The 16,763-nt window shown below is 41.1% G+C and overlaps 1 protein-coding gene and 1 long non-coding RNA gene across 6 annotated transcripts in view; one reads left to right on the top strand and one right to left on the bottom strand.

Annotated features, from left to right (window-relative positions):
- Positions 1-16,644, top strand: part of LOC129457727 (uncharacterized) — a 138,802-nt gene extending 122,158 nt beyond the window's left edge. The window contains exons 4-7 of one of the 4 annotated variants that reach the window (XR_010114159.1): positions 2,735-2,888; positions 6,879-6,970; positions 10,553-12,518; positions 12,828-16,644. This is a non-coding gene — a long non-coding RNA (uncharacterized lncRNA). The remainder of the gene's footprint in view (positions 1-2,734; positions 2,889-6,878; positions 6,971-10,552; positions 12,519-12,827) is intronic. The other 3 variants (XR_008649358.2, XR_010114157.1, XR_010114158.1) reach the window with 3 other exon arrangements.
- ZFHX3 (zinc finger homeobox 3) overlaps positions 8,159-16,763 on the bottom strand; it is a 316,950-nt gene continuing 308,345 nt past the window's right edge. For both annotated transcript variants that reach the window (XM_055233177.2, XM_055233175.2), the window contains exon 10: positions 8,159-13,986. In XM_055233177.2, coding sequence (XP_055089152.1) covers positions 12,332-13,986 — 1,655 coding nt within the window. In that variant the 3' untranslated portion in view covers positions 8,159-12,331. The remainder of the gene's footprint in view (positions 13,987-16,763) is intronic.

Below are 16,763 nucleotides of genomic sequence, written 5' to 3' on the forward strand. Positions count from 1 at the left end.
CCTCCAGTAGGCATGGTAGAGGCCCATAGAAAAGAGTAGCAAGTGAATGCTAAACTCACTCATCTATGTCTGTCCTCACCCTCATCCTAGGTATTCCATACTGAACTAGCCTTCAGTTGGTCGTTAACATTTTGTAACATTTGTACTTGATTTCTTATAGGTTTTTAGAGTGGCCCTTTCTCCTATGCTATGCTAAAGGTAAGATAGTTGTGAGTCTTCTGTCTTCCTGAAAGGGCTTGCTCCTTTTTGGAATTCAGTTTTCTTCATTGTTATCTAACCTCAGCTCTCTGATGGACTCAAGAAAAATGATAATTTTGTAGATTTTTCTAATTCTGATGCTGTTCTTTTATATCTTTTATCTTTTAAAAACTTTTTCATTGGCTCATTTTGAAATATTTGGCTATATAACTTACCTATTTTATGGGCATGTCTTTCATTAACTGCAAGAAGGTTATTCTCTTTACCATTTTTTCTTATAATAAATTTTTATGGAATTCAACAACAGTCCTTTTCTGTTGGTCATTTTCGTGTGTAACTAGTTTTCTGAATTTCAGGAAGAACAGATAGGTTGGGATAACTTTTTTAGCTTCACAGCTCCAGTAGTCCTTCTAGCTTTATGTTGTTTTCATGAAGCATTCAAGAACATGGCCTCATTCTCCGAGGATTCTTGGTCTCTTTCCCTCCCTTTGTTTTATCTTCAGTCCCTCATGCCCCTGTCTTGCTCAATTTGAATTCTCTTGCCTGTAGTTTCTTCTTACTGTGGGGTTTGGTCCTAAAAGGGAACTTCAATTTCATCCCTTTCAGATCTTACCAGAGATCCCTTGCCTTGCCCTGAGCCCCCTGTCCCCACGATTGGAGTATGAAAAACTCTTGTAGTTTTCCAGATCATGTAGCTCCACTAAATGGAGCTCAAGAAGTCTGCATCTGTCTTTTCTGTACTCAATTTCTTTCTATTGCATTTATACATGACATGGAAATTTTACTGGTATGAGATTTTGCAGATAGAAAAATCATAAAAATTTTTCATGTGGCTGATCACAGTAACCTCAACACTTTGGGAGGCTGAGGCGGGAGGGTTGCCTGAGGCCAGGAGTTTGAGACAAGCCTGCGCAACATAGTGAGACCATGTCTCTATTTAAAAAAAAAAAAAAAAATCCACCTATCTTTTCTTTCCCCTAATCCACCAGCTAGTAAAGACTGAAGGCAGATTTCAGACTTCATAATTATCTAACTCTCTATTAGGGTTATATTCTGGTATTTTTTCTAGGTTTAGGGTAAGGCCTAGCTTTCAAATATTCTACAAACATTTCTATTTTAATTAGAAAAACATAATCACTTAACTCCTTTCAAATAGTATTTAACACCACCCTTCAACTTGGGGACAGCTATAAAGGATTTTGTCTGGTACTTCCAAATATCTAGCCTGTTTTTTATTGTAATCATTTTCTCCCTTAAAAATAAAATGTTTACCTAGCATAGTTTTTAATCTGTCCAATTTAATTTTTCAATTGATTTCGATTCTCCATTACTCCTCTGCTTACTGAAAAATGTCTTTCCTACTTTACAGAGGGTTTGGGGACTAAAAATATTTTTAACCATTCCATCCTAATTTTATATAATTCTATGTATACCCATTGATTCACTTAAGACCTTTCCCCCCTTAGCATAAAGATGAGAGTGAATACCCTTTATTTCATTCATTCTTTAATTAATTTACTCAGTTACATGAACATTCAATGTAAACGCAGTTTATCAGGCTACCTAAGGATAAGACACATGCATGAATCACTGCCAAACAAGGTATTTCATGTGCCACTGTAAGGGATCAGAAAAGGGATTGGGAAGATACGATGAGAGTAAATGTCATGGAATAAATGATATTAGATAAGCCTGTAAAGGTAGAGGGGAAAGTACAGGGTGTGTTTGGAAGGTAGGCTGGTTTTGGTGTAACAGATTATCCACAGATAAGTATAGTCAGAAAGGTAGCCTGGAACAAATACTGAGTTATGAATGCAGGTAATGAGTTAACACTTTAAGAATTTCACTCATCATGGACATATTGTATGCCCAATTTAAGTGGGAACTAAGTTTTGCAAAATAAATAAACATACAGAAGATATTATTTAGGTTTAGCCAAAATGACTAGCATCTGCTGGGGTCTAACTTTTCTCACTCCTTTGTATTACTCAGTGCAGTGAATTCATGTCAGAGTGAGAGCTATACTTTCAAATCAGTGGATTTCTTTGAGCCACATTTGGTTAGCCTGTAAAATTATGTGTGTGAAGGAAGACATTGAAATGTGTTTTTTTAAAAAAGGCTAGAATAACTTTATGAATAGTGATAACTTTTGTAATTAAGGGGAAAGAGCTAATATATTGTTTTACAGTCAGTCATACATCTGCTCCCTCATATTTCTGGGCTGGCTTACAACTTCAAAACCTAAGAGATGGTTTTCCCACTCTATGTGGCTTTATGGCAAAGCAAAAAAGGTGGCTAGAAGAATTCATATGTTTGCCTACCTTTCTTCCACCTCTGATCATTGTAAGCAAAAGGATGAATTAGTTGCAACCTTAATCTTAAGAGGTCAATCAGCACCTTATGTCCAGAGAAGTCTGCTGGGGACGTCAGGTTCCTGTGTTCAAACCTTTTGGGAAATTTCATAAGTGTTGGCAGCACTTTGGAAAGGTATGCAGGACTCTTACCACATATATCTAAAAAATAAATTTGATTTCAGCTTCTAGCAGAGATGGAATAATAGAGACCAGATGTACCCTCCCAGCTGAAACAACAAAAAAATACAGAACAAAATATATGAAAGAATGGTTTTCAAGGTACTAGACATCACACAGTGAAGGACAGTGATCCCAGAGAGATGAGAAACAAACAAGGTGAGCCCTCTGATTATCCCACCTTATTGCCTTGAAAGAGTTTCCAGACCACAGCACAGGGTGAGCAACCTGAGTGAAGCCCAGCAGACTCCCTGAGTTGAAGAGATAAAGCTGAGTGTAGGGAGACCAAAGCAGCTAGAATTGTTAGGACAAAGTGCCACAGGAAAGATGAAAACCTGGAGATCTTCACAGGGTCCCTCATAAGTATTCAGAAAAGTACCAATTACTTTTGGCCCTGGAAAGAACCAAAAGCATAAAAGGGAACAACACTCAATGCTCATACAAGATGAAGAACAGTTCATGGGACATTTGAGTAGAGCATCAGCACGATAATTCTGCAGTGGTGGCGAATAATTAGCTCTAGAGTAAATAGTGCTCTGGTCCTGCTCAAAACAAAAACAAGACCCAAAGGGATCACAGTATTTCCAAATAACTTAAGTGCATCCCAGAACAAAGCTTAAGGAAATTTATAGGAATACAAAAATATCCAGGACCCAACAAGGTAAAATTGACAACGTCTAGTAGCCAATCAAAGATTGGCAGGCATACAAACAGGCAGGAAGACAATAACCTTAATGAGAACAATCAACTGAAACTGATTCAGAATTTACACAGATGTTAGAATTAGCAGAGGATGATGGCAAACAATTATTGTAACTGTTTTTCATATGCTCAAAATTTAAGGAGAGGCATGAAAGATATTTTGAAAGACCCAAATTAAACTTCTAAAGATAAAAACTTTAATATCTGAGATGAAAAAATACACTGGATGGGATTAATGGCAGATTAGAAGAAAATATTAGTGGACTTGAGGGCATAGCATTGGAAACTATCCAAAAGGAAACACACAGAGAGAAGAGTAAGCAAACAAACAAGAAACCAAACAAACAAATGAGAAACTTAGAGCATCAGTAAGTAATGGGTTAACTTCAAGTGGCCTAATACCTATATAATTGGCATCCCTTTGGGGGTGGGGTGGTGGCGGTGGCAGGGGAAGTGAAGGGAGAAGGGGCAGACAAAATGTGTTTGAAAAATAACGGCTGAAAAACTTCCAATTTTGATGAAAAGTAATTCCCCACAGATCCAAGAACTCAACAAACCATAAGCACAAGAAACATGAATGAAACTACACAAAGCACATCATAATGAAATTGTGATGTGATAAAACTAGTGATAAAGAGAAAATTAAAAGCAACTAGAGAAAAAAATACATAAAAAATAAGGATGATAGCAGATTTGTTACTGGAAACCATGCAAATGAGGCACCAGTGGAGCACTACCTTTAAAGTACTCAAAGAAAAAAAAATAAGCTGAATAAAATCACACTTTGCTAACCATTCAGAGTGTGAAACTTACAACCATGTAACAAACAAAGACAGTGTATGACGATGTCCTATCTACAGGCAGTATGACAAAGCTACATTTATGGGTTGTTACCCTCAGAGAAAAAGAGAAATCACCTACCAGTCATTCTCTAGTAAAGAGGCCTTTACTAGCCCTCCGATATCAATATCGGCAACTTTTTAAGGCCATCATTGTTCTGATTAAAAATAGACAAAGTTCACAGATAGGGCAATAGCCTCCTAACACCTGTATCCTAAAGCCTGATGAGTTCTTATGTGCAGAGGCTATCATAGAAACACTCTAATTGAGTCTTTTCTCTCTGCTGATTTAGTTTTTACCCATTTTTTCCCATGCGTCTTTTAAATGTTTATTTGGCAGCTTACACCAATAATAGTATTTTAAAAACCTCTTCCTGGGTCTAGGGGTGAAGAGATCCTCTTGCCGCATTCTTTTGCATGTGTTCCCCTTTCAATTTTGTTTCACCTACAATTAATTCATGCGGAGTCTCATTTCAAATGCTACACTTCTCAACTTGTACATCTGAACCACCTCAAATCAGGTAGTGGGCAGACTGTCACAGCATATTCTGTTTTCCCTATTCTGTAACCCCGTACGTCTAAGTGGCTCATCTTTCAAGGCATGGTGAAGCAGACATACATATTGTCTTGGAAACAAAAGCAAACTACAAGCCATCTTTTCCTCATGTCCAAATTAATTACTACATGGTGGGCATTGAAATACTATAACCCAAACTCCTATACCATACTCCTGTACAACTCGTGAGCAGAAACCTCCTAAAGGATCGCTGCACCCTCTGAGATATGTATAGACAGGAAAATGTCAGAAATAAACGTATGACAGAGGCTTGATGGCACTTAACTTTACAGCTGCAGTTCCCAAACCTCTGTGAAGGAAAGCCAGGGTTAGAAAGCAGCAGTTCCAAGGGGCCTACAGAACGGAGATGTGGAGAGGTCATAATGACTGATAGTAACAGCCGATTTTAGCACTTAGTATGTACCAGGTGGTGTCCTAAGCATTTTACGTATATTAATTTATTTAAAATTCACAACCGTTAATTTTAGGCAGGTACCGTTACCCTCATTTCACAGTGGGAATAAATAGCTAAATCAAGGTCACCATGATGGAGCCACAATTTGAACCCTATCAGTCTGACTCTGGAGCCCCCACTCACTCTTCTGTAGAAGTCTCTCAAGAAATAGTGTGATGGGGGAAGAGCACTGGATGAAGGCTAAACACCTGGTTAGTGCCTTCTCCCCTCATTACCTCACTATCCTGAATACTGGGGATAAATGTCACCCACCTTGTCTACCTTACAGATCATTTGAGGAACAAACAAGATGTAATTTTACAAAATACTTTTACAAGTGTTATGCAAATATAAGGCATACACAGGAATTAAAAGAGCAGCAATGTGTGAGGGGGCGTAGGAGAGTAGTGTATTGAGTAGGAAGGCAAGGAAGAATGACGTTAGAAAAAAGCTGTGAACATTGCAGAGGTAGAGAAAAGCCACTGCTGCCTTTCTCCATTGTTACTATTAGTTACTGCTCAGCACTCACTTCTCAGGCCAAGGGATCTTGGCCCAAAATTAAAAGTTTATCTGAGATTTTTCATTCCCATGTTAATAAGGGATTGAAAAGTTGAATTAAATAGCCTCTTTGTTCATCTCTTCTACATAGAATAAGAAGTGAGCATACATAAAGGATCAAAAGCAAATTTATTTATGTTGCTTGTAATTTAAAAACTCAAGAAGACAGATTCAGAGGAACCCAAGCTTACTGACTAGGACATCCTAAAAACAGATGCCTCTAGTTTAAGAAAAGAATGAAACAAGGAGGAGGGAAGGAAAATACCTACCTTCCTCATGAAGGAATTGAAAACTGTGTCTTCCTTAATGGTTCTGAGAGCACTAATTTCTTTGCAAGTTTTTCCAGAACCTTGGCTGTTTCATCCCCAGCAGTAACGTACAGAGGCTGAGTGAGCACATCTGTCCTGCTGTAATTAAGGCTGCAGAGCAGAGCAGCAGGTGCAAAATTCTCATCCTTCAACTTGACTCTTAAACTGCATGTGCTCTTGTAACTTAAAGTCTAAACTTGTTAAAAGTAAGGTTTGGAAGGTCATTAGTCTGTAATGGGTTGGGCGCTACAGACGTTTCCTTAACGCAGAATTAGAAACAGCTACCTAACACATATCTGCCATTTTCAGATGTTGCCATTTCATTTTCCAAAGGAGAGAAAGCCATTAATTCGTCCATATGAGGATGATACTAAAGCCAGATTGGAAGACTTCTTTTCCCTTAAGAAAAACAGATTTTCCAGTAACAGAAAGAGCTTCAGGTCTTTTAGCCAGCCCTTCCTTAATGTAATTTAGGTGCTCAGAGATTCTCTGATACAAAGGGCTCAACCATCAATAAAGTTTTGTCTTATTTTCTTGTTAGAAATTTATCTGTAGGAGAATTTGAATTGTAGTCACCTTCCTCCAGAGCTGAAGCAGCAAAACCTCTCTGCAAAACTATTCCATTTAAAATGTTTCAGTGCAATCCTGCCAGATCCTAAAATAATTATAGTTTAGAAAGGCAGACGTGGCTTTGGGTCCGAACAAGTTTTATCCCACTGTACCTTTTCACAGGGTGGGAAGAGAGATCAGCAACATTAACTGGGTGCCAAGAAAACATACCAAGATCGAAGCCATCCACTTCTGCAGGAACACTGAAAAGAAAGGTACAACGCTTGGGGAAAGATTGGATTTCATTAGGGACAGTGACAATATCTGTTTGGCATAGCGGTTCCAGCGCTGGCCAGGGAACCACCTTTCCTCCCTGAGCACTAGTAATGCCTGTGTCAGTTGTAGAATTCTTTTAAATTTTGAGTTAATAGGGTCACTACTTTTTGAAGGCCTGCTGCAGAAACTAAGAAAAATGGCTGGCTGAGCCAATAGAAGAGGATTTTGTAGCTCAAATTCTGGGGAAGAAAATACTCCTTTTGACGGAGGGCAGATGCTGTAGACCTTGCAAGGACATAGCCAGTCTGCAATGTCATCCAGGCCCACCTGCTAAAGAAGTTTTAAAAGTATTTATTAGCTGTGGCTATAAATTAGAGATGAATGGAAGGTCTTCAGGCCTGATCTTGGAGGCATTCCTTATTAATGAAGTTCAAGCATTTGCTGTGGTAGGGGGGAGTTTTTGGTAAGAGGACTGAACCATCTCTTGTATGCAGACATTACTGATACTGCTGTTGTGCAGACTGGGCCTCTCAAATTCTGCTCTAACAAACAGAGGTTTAGAAAAGTCTTTTGCTAGGACAGGTAAATGTAGTCAGTTATCCACTTAGTTCAACTTACCGTTCATATCTTTCTGTCATAAACACTAGATCCAATTCCCATTTCAAAAAAGTTGAACCTACCTTTCTCATGGCTATCAATCAGTAAAACTTTTTTGCCTGCAATTGTGTCAAGCATCGAAAACTTTCATATAAATATTTGAATTAAAAATCTAGTTGCTATTAGGGCACTCTGGGGCCAAATATCGTCCAAGATATCAGGCTTACCCCTCCCAATGAAGTAACGCAGACAGCATCATGGCCCAAACTTCTGACATTCATGAGCCCCAGGAGATGGGAAATACAAGCATCTTTAGAAACACTAAAGGGCTTGTGTACATCCTTTTGTACCTTGGGATAAGTACTCCCTGCACACACAACCTCAAGCTATTCACATTTATACTTTGCCAGCCATCAGCCTCTCTCTCCTGCACACACACATGCATGTGCACAAATCTGGTAATAGAGACAGGAACTTTTGCTCATATTTTTTTTAATGTATCACAATGAGCAGGAAACATACTTGATGAAATATTTTCAAAGGAGTATATTCAATTACCATCTACAATCAACTTAACTATGACAACAAAGTTTTTGTGACAAATTTTTTTTTTTCAGTTTGAAAGTTCCATGTGGTTCTGTTAGTCTCCATGTATTTTGGTACAGTTCGAGATCAGCATTGTTACAGTAACAAAAAAGCTAACAAGACTACATTATAGAAAAACACCAAGAACATCATTTTTGGTTTCACTTGCTCTATTTTTTTTGTTGTTTTTTTGTTTTTTTTTCTTTTTGTACATTGCAAAGGCTGTTCATATACCTCTTCACCTCAGGGTCACGTTCATTTATGCTTTCTTTCCTACCCAAATTTGCCCCCCTCCCCCCGAAGAAAATAAACAAACAAACAAAAAACTAGTCAAAGCTTTGTTTCACAGTGGGCAGTATCTCAGCGCCAACAAACAACTCAATTTATGCTTCTATTTAAAATGTTTTAATTTATTATTTAAAAAAAATATATGTCCATGAACATCAAGTGCACTGGCTTGGGTCACTGCCTCGCTCTCCTGCAACTTCCTGCTATGCCTGATAAACTCAGGTTTAAACACATGCCGTCTGTTTTACTTTATTTTCAATTGTGTAAAACTTTGGCCACATTCATCTCTTTAAATAGCTTGTAATTAAAAAAAAAAAATTCCTAGATGTATTAAATTTTTCCTTGTGTAGATATGTGGTTTTTGGAAGGAAGGATGGAGGAAAGATAGATGGATGAAATAACTCCCATTCCGTGGGTCAGACTGGTGTCTAGCACCAACCCACACTATAGGGAGAAAACCAAAAAACGAAGTGTCAATGGAGGTGAAGAACTAATTAATTTAAAAAGCAAGTAGATAGAAATATATCCTACCCAGCTGCCTACAATGCAGCAGACAAGAATAAATTCCCCAAGTGAGATAAAGCTAAACAGTTGAGCATTGTGGTGAATTCATGCTTTGTAAATAGTACTGGTCATAGCCACGGTGGCTGTCAGCCCACAAACAAACATCTAACTAATGTTTGACCTCTAATGTTCACCATCACTGACTGCTTTTCTACTTCTGGGTTAGTACTGAGAATTATTCTTACTTTTTTCCATGAACATGTATGTGGGCGGTTTAGTTGTAGAGGAAAGCATTAAGGGTGCAACCCACTCCAGGTTGAAACAATCACATAACCCCTCTGAGAACACTAGGTGGGTGGAAGCGTGCTCAGCCAATCTATTCAACCAACCACCTTATTGTCGCCAAACACCCACAGCTCAAGGCATGGCGTAACTAACAAAACACTGACAGTCACTCTGCCTCACAGAGGGAGGATGGCATAGTAGCTCCAAAAAAACAAAACAAAACAAAACAAAAACGAAAACAAAAACCCAAACCATCAGGGAGGGGGCAGCAAAATTATAAAGAAAAGAACTTAAAGTTGACGGGGGAGGGAAAGGATAGAAATTGCACTATTACCAAGCAATATCATTTTTAAAAACAATGTTTTCAAAGACCTAGCAGAATTTGACAGGTAAAGCTAGTGTTAAATTGTTAACTGATATCACATAGAGAACCAAAAACGAAAACAATTTTTTTCTATATGGTACAGACACAGAGTAACATACAACAGATAAATGGCAAAAAATATATATATATATTTCATAGAGTTACAAACAAGATAAAATAATGGAAAACAAAAAACTGTACAACTTTAAAATTTAAAAATGTTCATCTCAAACACAGGAAGAGATACAAGATTTCTTGTTAAAAGGAAATAGCTTGTTAAAACAGTAAATGTTTTGCGTATTTGCTTTTGACACCTTATGCTACAACTGGATACTGGTATGAATAGTTAGATGGTATTCTTTCTTTAGTATTTCTACTTAAAAAAAAATTAAAAAAGGAATTTGCACTGTGCATCAGCCTAGTTAGAAATATGTACAACATTTCAGGATCTACTATTTCATTAAACTAAAAACAAATTCATAAAAATAAAATCGTCCCGGCTAAAAAAGAAAAAAAGAAAAAAAATCCATTTTCAGATCTTGGAATGCTCCAGTCTTTTGCAAAGTCGATAAGTGGCTTCAGCACTGGGGAAAGAAGCCCGAAAGGTGACCAATGGAACCTGCATTCACAGTCTTCAGAGTTCCCTTTTGAAACATAAGGAAGAAAACGAAGGGAAGAAGGATTTCACACTTTGGGGGCAAGGGGAGATGGTTTCTGTTAATGTTTAGCTATGAAAGTGAAACAGCAAAGCATCTATTTGTCTCCAAAATCTATGTTTTAGCAGCACAAAGTTTTCAAAGTTCAGACCTTTTTTTTTTTTTTTACATGAGAAAGGGTGTGTGTTACAGGAATATGGATATTAACAGAAACAAGTGCCTCACATACGGTTCCTTTTTTGCTTTCTGTACATTGCTATCTGCTGCTTTGTTGGCTGCACTCTGGATCACTCGCCGCTCAGACTGCCTAACACAAGGACAAAACTTTGAAGTAAAAAAATGTGTCTTTTGGTATATGGAATTGTCATTAACAGTTGCCTCTGCTTGCAGAAGAAGCACGTAACAACCTGGGAATCTTTCTTTTGTTTTTCTCTTTCTTTTATTAAACTAAGTCTTGTTTGTCTTTTATTAAACTAACTCGTTTGTTTAAATCAGAAACAAATTCTCAAGTAACAAGAACCCTTTCCCTTTTTTCTGCATCAGCAGTGAAAGGGTGTGTCTTTGGATTTTATTTAAAGCATGAAATTTTTTTTTCTGAGAGAGGAAAGAAAAAACAAACACAAAACCAAAAACCAAATCCCTAACCAAAAACTTTTCTAGAAAAGAAAAGTACACAGCCAATTACACAAATGGAAACAAATCCTTGAGTATAGAAAAAGAATATTTGAAGCTCCTACCAAACAAGGAGGAAAAGAAGGGGTACAAAGAAAAGCCAAAAGAAGGATAAATAAAAAATAAATGCACAAGGCTAACAGACACAGGTAACTAGAATTATATGCCTTCAAAAAGTTTCAACTCCCCAACCAAAAATAATCTGTGAGGATCCTAATGACCCCTAGAATCCCTTGAAATTCTTTCTTTCTTTAGTTTTATAAAATAATTCTGCAGCTCCCTCTAAGAAATGAAGGCAGCTACCTTAAGTGGGAGATTATAGGACGGAAGGTGGGAGAAGGAAAGAGAAAGTGGAGTTAAGGGACAAAGGGGGAGAAAAGCTTAGGCGAATCAACGGATTGCAATCTATCTGCTAGGAATGAACAAGACAACATCAAATGAGGAGCTGTCAGCTGGACCATACAAAAAGCTAAATGTACACAAAAGGTTTTTTTTTTTTTCCTTTTAAATCTACCATACTGCTTCAGTTCATTTCCAATGCAACAATCTACTCAACACCAAAAATGGTCATATCTATCATAAATACAGAAAGTCAGTTTTTAAAACTTATTTTTTTTTAAGCTACAAGTCCTCAACACTCTTTGTGTGTGTGGTTTATTTTTTTTTTTCTGAAAGTTGGGAGTGCTTAACTTTTCCCCTTGAAATTGGCTTCAGCAGAAAAGCTATCCTTAAAAATCCCCAGAAAGCTAAAGCAGTTCACATTGTTTTTCTTGAATACTTTCTGCGCATTTTTAAATTAACAAAACAAAAAATCTTTTCTGGAACAAAAAAAAAAAACTGAAAAAAACAATAATATATAAAACAATGATTCTGAAAACAGAACAAAGTGTGAGCGATTGACCTGAGAATAAAAAGACATTACATTTCTTTCTTTTAGCAAGCCATTGGTATCTGAATGCTAAGATAGCAAGAAATTTAAAACTGTAACAAGGTGGACTGCTTTCCCATACAGTGCATGCCGGGCTCCTCTGTGCTATCAGCGTGGGGCGTTTATTGAAAAGGGGCAAATATACAAGGGGTTTAAGCTCCAAAGACATTAGGGAGGCCCTGTGGCCTTCTGTTTCCCAGACCAATAGTACCTTCAAAAGGACACAATGTAACAGGGTTAGGGCTTTTTTTTTTTTTTAGTATTAAAAGAAAAAAAAAAAAGACAAGAATGTAAAATCACCGGCATAGATAGGTATATGGGAAAACAACCCACGCTTTTTCTTTTTTTTCCTTTTTTTTTTTTTTTTTTTTTTTGTTTTTTGGTTAGAAGCTTTGGAATTGCAGTTAGTCTATTTTTGAAATTGGTTTGTTATTAATTTTTGTATTTAAATTCATTTGTTTGTATTGTTCATCTTCAAAGCTTACAATCTGAAGGTGTCCGTTCCTACACTGGTCAGACCACTGTCCTTGGGGCAGCTGGGGTCTTTGGGACCCTCCACCGGGCTCGCCGGTCCGTCGGACTTTTGGCTGAGATCCGTGTCAGACTCCTCCGAATAGTCGTCTGTTGGCATCGAGGGCTGAACCCCTGAGGTGCTGCATGAACTTGAGGTAACCGTTGAAGATGAGGAGAGAGGAAAAGAAGGGGGCTTCGCTGCCGAAGCCCGGGAGACCACTTGCGGCCAAGACTTCCTGGAGGCGTGGGGGGAAGCGGAGGAGGGGGCGGCGGCCAACGGGGGAGGGGGGCTGTCGTTTGAGTGAGCGGCAGACTGCGAGGTAGATGCGGTGCTAGGATCGGGGAAGCAGGCAGAGTGAGGTAATAAACTAGGGTGCTCTTTGGCGTTTCTTGCTGCTCTCGTGATTGTTCTGTGTTTGTGCAAGGCCGACTCGAGATGTTGACTCAGAGCTTCCTCCCCACAGAGCGCGCTCTCGCACGCCAGGCAGTGGTACGAGCCGCCGCCGCCGCCGCCGCCACCGCCACTGCCGCCGCCGCCGCCGGTGGGGACGTGAAGCACCATCTCTTGCAGGTTCACCACAGACTGGCCGAAGAAGCAGAGGGACTTCAGGTGGCTCCTCGCCGCCTCCTCGTCGCCGAAGCCCGCCTGGCACTTGCGGCAGACCAACTTGTACTGCACCTTTGGAACAATGAAGGGGTCGTAGAGGGAGTCCGCACTTTTGCTTTCCGCTTCTGGCTCTTCAGGGGGTTTCGGCGGGAGGGGGGACACCTCACGGGGGGCGTTTTTCTGTTCTTCTGGTTTGGGGGATTCTTTGGCAGGGTCTTTGTCTGGGGAAGCAGCCCCCGGGGGGACTGGGGTTTGGCTTGCTTTGGGCTGCTGCTGCACTTTTTGCTGCTGCTGCTGCTGTAGTTGCCGCTGCTGCTGCTGCTGCTGAATTGCCTCCTGCAGACTCTGCTGGTATTGCTGGTACTGCTGCAGTAGGGAGCCTGGGGACAGCCCCATCAGGGCCTGCGACAGTGCAGGGCTGTAGGGGAACAGGCCTTCCATGCCATACATAGGCTGCAGGTACCCGCTCTGCAGGGCGCCAGGGATCTGGGGAGCATAATAAGGAGAAAAGCCTGGTACAAAGTAAGGAAGGAACTGGCTCGTGAGCAATGCTGTGGGGTCCGAAGTCAACGCGGCCTGCAGGGCCTGCAGCTGTGCAGGGTCCACCGCATACTCCATGGTGGGCAGCGGGGCTGAGATCGTGGCTGCAGTTGCCGTGGGGGCCTCTCCTTTCTCCTTCTTGGGGACAGGCAGGGGTTCCCCTTTCCCTTTGTGTGCCTTTTCCTTCTCCTTTACTTTCTCACTGTCTTTGTCCTTGCGTTGCTGCTGCTGTTGCGGTGGGAGCTGTGGTGTGGGTGGCGGCTGGGCTGCTGGCGGCGGGGGAGGCTGCTGCACCTGTGGCTGCTGCTGCTGCTGGGGGGGTTGCTGAGGGGCCATCGCCATGGTGGCTTGTGCTGGGGTTGGGGAGCTCAGTGACGCTGAGGACGGTTTATTTGGTAATCCAGATGTGGGGAGGCCAGGGGAAGGAACAGTTGTGCTGGGCAGACCCATCAAGTTCGGCTTAGGAGACGTTAAAGCTGAAAGGAATGGAGACAGAGAAATCACCGGTCAGTCTGGGCAGGGGTAGGGCTGAAGCTCAAGACGTTTTACTAGTGTCACTGGCACACAGTCTGAGATGTCAAGGCTTGAAGGATCCTCTCAAAATGAACATTTCCAGCAGAAGTATCCCACCAGGCTCAGGGCTGGACAACCTTGTATTTTAATGAGGACTCAGTCCTGGGTCAGCTGCCATACTTCCCCTTTCAGCCAAACAACTTCCAACACCTTCCTGCCCAATGTACCACACCCGCTAGTTCACATTTTCTTTGCCAAGTACTCCCAGCTACCATTCACTCTGCCCAACTGCAATTAGTCTAGAGGCCCCAAAGCTAGCTGTTTCTAGCTGGGGCCCACTTGCACCAAAGGCCTTCATCACAAAAATAGTATGGCCATGAGGTCCCCAGAGAAGTTATCTGGAGGAGAGCGGCAACAGGAGAAGAGAGAAGAGAACAAAAGCAAGAAAGCTAGCACGGCCACATGAACAAACAAAACAGGCTCCACATGTGTTCCTCCTCTCTGACCTCTGTTGCTGCAGTTGACTAGATGCTTTCGGAGGGTAGAGAGAAGATGAATAGGAAAGTGTGGAGGAAGGGCCTGGGAAGAAATAAGAACAATCCATTCAGGGAAAATTGCTTCCATGCCTTGGCCCAGCTGATCTGCTTCAACAAGTCTACTCAACAGTATAACTGCCTAGGAATAGGATTCTGGAATCTGCTGGAGAAACGACCACCTTCTCTTCCTGCCCCTGTTTGAATGATACACAGGAGGGCCAGTGGGACTGTAGATGGTTGAGAAACAACCACAGGAAAAGGAGAAAAGCCATGTCAGAAATGGAATAGCCCAAGGTACTGACACCAGTTCCCAAGACATCACAACCTACCCCAAGCACCACTGCCTATGGATAGCAAAGGTCTCTGACCGTGTCACCAGGCCCTCATGGACTAGAGTCCCATCCTTGATCATGCTCACCCCTAATCTACCACCACTCCCTGCAATGCCTTCACCAACCCGAGAGCCTAATACCCTCCCTGACCCATAGCTATCTCCTGGTTTAAGTCATCAGTTCCAAGGTAATGCAAGAAGGTGTTGCTATGGATGGTACTCCAAGCTTCAGGTGTGTTGAGACTAGCAAGATAGTAGGTAAGGACAGATGGGGGTGGGGTGCAGAGTGTGCTGGACGATGAAAAGCTGAGAAAACAAAGAGGAGGATCCCACAGACAACAGCTCTCAGAACACCTCTATATTCACCATATCCAAGAAACTAGATGGTATATACATCTCTTTAGAGGACACCAAAATGCAAAATCGAAATCTTACTTCATCTGGACCTCACCTTCTGCTGGAAAGCTGGGGAAGGAGTTCCATAACATGACACTGAGAAAAAAAGGCAAGAAAAAGCACTCTGAAGCCCAGACCTGGGGGAAGACTGCTGATTTCTGGCTATCATGGTACCGTTCACCATCAAACCCCTCAGATTTCAGATGAAACGAGCAAGACTGCTTCAAATTGCCAATCCCAGACAAACATCTGTTAATACTGGATAGCCAAGGAGAAAGGTTCCTTCAGCATCTCATCATCCACTGTCCTCAGTGCACCTAAGACACCAGAGAAGATATGTGTGACTCTACTCAGAAAAGCTTAGTAAAGACTTGTTGGTTAAATCGGCACAAACAAGACAGAGACAGAGTAGATTATGAGTTCTAAACTTGGGACATGGCTCTGTCTTCACTAGGCAATGGGCCTGCTCTAAGTTTTAGGTTTGGGGCCAGAGTCAAAAGATCAGTGGAGCAAGGAAGGAATATCTAGAGATTTCCCCATCCCCATGGCTCCAGACTTCTAGGAGAAAGATTCAGGTCAAAAAGCCTTAAACTGTGTCTTCAACTGATGGTCTATGTAAGAGGTTCAAATTTTAAGAAACATTTACGAATCTCTACTATTTACCAAGCCTTGCACTAGCCACGCTAGACACAGTAGCTCAACACACTCACAACTCTGTGACATCCTTTTTCTGATCTGTAAGATCAGAATCAGGCAAGGTACTTCATCCCCCCAAGACTTACTCCTACAACTCTGGAGTCACACTGACCCTGTGGGATTATGGTCACACACATCAGACGTGTGACCCTGGGACTTTCGGCTGAACTCTTGGAACCTCAGCTTTCCACAACAGATGGTTATAAGGTTGAACTCTTGGAACCTCAGCTTTCCACAACAGATGGTTATAAGGTTAAATGAAAGACCATATTGATAGAAAAAGCTTAGCATTGGGCCTGGCATATAATAGATGTTTAATAAACACAAGTTCGTTCCTTCCCTCCCATTCCAGATCCAGTGTTTTTGAGAGCTGTGTTATGGTCAGGTGATGATAACTGGGGCATATCTGCTGCCCTGAATAAGTAAGAGCTTATCTATCTCGAGTCCACTCTAAGTGGTCAGAACCTGAGTAGCACTAAACATATACCTGTTGACTGACTGGCTCTATTGGGTGTTGTGGAAGGAGCACATAGCACTGGGAGCCCAGAGGCCTGGGTGGGAGCTCTGGCTCCTACCCTAGCTTGTTGAATGGTCTTGACCTCTCTGGGCCTCAGATTTCTCATCTGTAAAACAAGCGGAATAAATCATACTTTCTGATTCTACTTTTTTCACATTACTGTGATGTGTTAAGCCTTCCCAAGCCCCTCTGCCAGGGTCCTGGGCTGCAGGGGTAATTAAGTGCTTCGCTATTTTCCATAGTTTGTTTTCCTGGCTTATGTCT

The sequence above is a fragment of the Symphalangus syndactylus genome, chromosome 11 (genome assembly GCF_028878055.3).
Source record: "Symphalangus syndactylus isolate Jambi chromosome 11, NHGRI_mSymSyn1-v2.1_pri, whole genome shotgun sequence".
NCBI lineage: Eukaryota > Metazoa > Chordata > Mammalia > Primates > Hylobatidae > Symphalangus > Symphalangus syndactylus.